General features: G+C 49.8%; 1 protein-coding gene across 2 annotated transcripts in view; it reads right to left on the minus strand.

Moving 5' to 3' along the window:
* ANXA6 (annexin A6) overlaps window positions 1-2788 on the minus strand; it is a 59589-nt gene that overhangs the window by 48438 nt on the left and 8363 nt on the right. For both annotated transcript variants that reach the window (XM_017514991.2, XM_017514992.2), the window contains exon 2: window positions 1500-1543. In XM_017514991.2, the coding sequence (XP_017370480.1) occupies window positions 1500-1517 (18 nt within the window). In that variant the 5' untranslated portion in view covers window positions 1518-1543. The remainder of the gene's footprint in view (window positions 1-1499; window positions 1544-2788) is intronic.

The following is a 2788-nucleotide window of genomic DNA, read 5'->3' on the forward strand; positions in this document are numbered from 1 at the left end:
AACCCAGGAGGCGGAGGTTGCGGTGAGCCGAGATCGCGCCATTGCACTCCAGCCTGGGTAACATGAGTGAAACTCCGTCTCAAAAAAAAAAAAGAAACCGTGAATATCCTTTAGGCCCAGGTTCACTGGGGGCAGTCATGATGTCAGGGATGGATGGAGTTTTGTTATTACTGAGTTTAACCATTGCATAAGGGGAACATGAGGCCCAAAGACCTCACAGACAGCTTCTGTCTGTGCATTCTGTGGCCAGTAATTCTGGGTTGGGGTAAGGGACAATGGGGCCAAATCCCCTGAGTCTCTTCAAGATCCCCGAGTTTCTTCTCCCTGCAATCCCACCATCACACTCACTGCATTGCTTTCTCCAAGGCCAGCCCACAGACAGCACTCTCAGGCAAACTCCAACAGAAGAGAGTGGGTTGTTTTGTTTTTTGAGACTCAATCTGTAGCCCAGGCTGGAGTGCAGTGGCATGATCTCGGCTCACTGCAGCCTCAGTCTCCTGGGCTCAGGTGATTCTCACTGCTTAGCCTCCCAAGCAGCTGGGACTACAAGTACGTGCCACCTTTGTATTTTTTTAGAGACAGATTTCCACAATATTGCCCAGGCTGGTCTCAGGATCCTGGGCTAAAGTGATCTGCCCACTTCAGCCTCCAAAAGTGCTGGGGTTATAGGTGAGAGACACCATACCCGCCCTCAACAGAGCAGAGTCGAGGTCAGAGTCCCAGCTCTAACCACAGCCAGAACCCAGTCTCAGCTACATGGGAGTAAAAGTTCTCATATGCTTCCATTCTGTTGCCCAGCAGAGTAATCAGACAGCATGAAAGACTGAGGTTAGAGTCTCCTAAGCCAAGGAAATTCAATTCCATTTGAATGTGGCAGAGAACATTTCCATATCCAGAGCAGAGAAGCCCCTCTATTGCCTTTTCGCCTGTTGAGTATCCATTTCCCTTCCACAGGCAAAACAGTTAAGGTGGGACCAACTCCACCACTTCATTCCAAGAAAGAGCAGGTTACCTAGGCGCAGGCAATGAAAACCAAGCCTGAGCCTTCCCCTGGAACCATGGGGCATGAGTATGTTGTTTTCTCCCTAGGCTGCCAAGACAGCAGGATGGAAGCCTGGAGCTGCTGGTGGCAACCATGCCAATGCAAGGAAGAACCTACCCAAGAATGAAGCCACCAGAAGAAGCCTAGCTCACAGAGGCAGAATCTTGACACTATCATTTCAACTCCTGGATGCAACCAGACCTGAAGCCCTGGGGTCTCTGTCAGGTGAGCCAATACACATCCTTTTCTGCTTAGGATATTGTGGGTTATATTACATTATTGTGATCTGCATCCAAAGAGCCATGACTTGTAACAGGAGCAAGCAAAGCCTAAGAACCTTTCCTCCTTCTTTCAAGCTGAAGGTACCGGGGGTCTCTGCAGCAGGTCTAGTGACTCCAGGAGGATCCCAGGCCCAAAGAGGGCAGAGCACCACCTTCAGGAAAGAGAGGCCCCTTACCTGTGCTGGTTTGGCCATGGTCTCCGGTTCTGCAGCAGAATCCACTGTAGAGAAGAAAGAGAACATGTGAGATTCCCTCAACTCTAATCCTCCTGTTTCTTTACCCCACATTTCCCCCCTCTGCTGTTTTCCAGCTGCCTCCAGCCCTTCAGGTTAAATCAGACCCAATGACCCAGCTCAGAGCCAATCAGGTTTTTTTCAGAAGACAATGGACAGACTAGATGGTGCCCAGACACTCACAGCAGTATGGGAAAGGGAGGTGGAACCCTGAGGGAGAGTGGGCATAGCACTGACCCACCTCTGACCCCTTGACTCCTCCAGACTAGGAAGGGGTACCTGTCTCAGCACTGACTCAGTTAATATAGAAATCTTTCCACAAATCAGATTCTCCTTTTTTATAGAAGAAAAAAACTGAAGCTGGAACATCACAATATATGAGCCAAGAGCACACAGCTCAGAACTGAATTCAACCATTTCCAGATCCCAGAGTCCATACTATCTGCACCATGCATGCCCTCTTTTCAAGTCAACAAGGATGGCTTCAGAACCCAGAGCTTGACTGCCCTCAGGTAAGACTCAAAGGGCTTCCAGCTACCTGCTGCAATATCTGAAGGACTGTCGTTCCTGGACAAGTCAATATGGACTCATTTAGCACCTACTCCGAGTCCGGCACTGCTCTGGGCACTGTGCATACAGAAGTATGAGAGACTGCTTTAACTCTTGTTTCTCTGGAGCTTATGCTGTAATGGAAATGAATAACAAATACATACATCAGACTGAGATAAGAACTACAGAGAAAAGATGAGGCTCAGTCAGGGGAGTGACAAGGGGTGTAGTCCCAGGTAGAAGGGTCAGAGGGTCTCACAAATGCAACTGGGGGCACATAGGGGGGCAGTGCAAGTGAGGAACCTCCATGAGCTCAGTATGGCTGACATGGTAGCAGGGAGCCGGGGGTGGTGTGGTAGGATGTGGGGTCTGGGACCAGTGCCTGAGGCCATTGTAAAGGCTGGAGTTTTCAGGCTGGTCATGGTAGCCTGGCACTTTGGGAGGCCAAGGTGGGAGGATAATTTGAATCCAGGAGTTCGAGATCAGCCTAAGCAACATATAGTGAGACCCCCCGCCCACCCAATCTCTATTAAAAAATACAAAAAAATTAGCTGGACATGGTGGCACACGCCTGTAGTCCCAGCTACTCCGGAGGCTGAGGTAGGAGGATTGCTTGAACTCAGGAGGTAGAGGCTGTGGTGAACCAAGATTGCACCACTACACTACAGCCTGTCTCAAAAAAA

Source organism: Cebus imitator, unplaced genomic scaffold (assembly GCF_001604975.1).
Source record: "Cebus imitator isolate Cc_AM_T3 unplaced genomic scaffold, Cebus_imitator-1.0 Scaffold540, whole genome shotgun sequence".
NCBI classification, from domain to species: Eukaryota; Metazoa; Chordata; class Mammalia; order Primates; family Cebidae; genus Cebus; species Cebus imitator.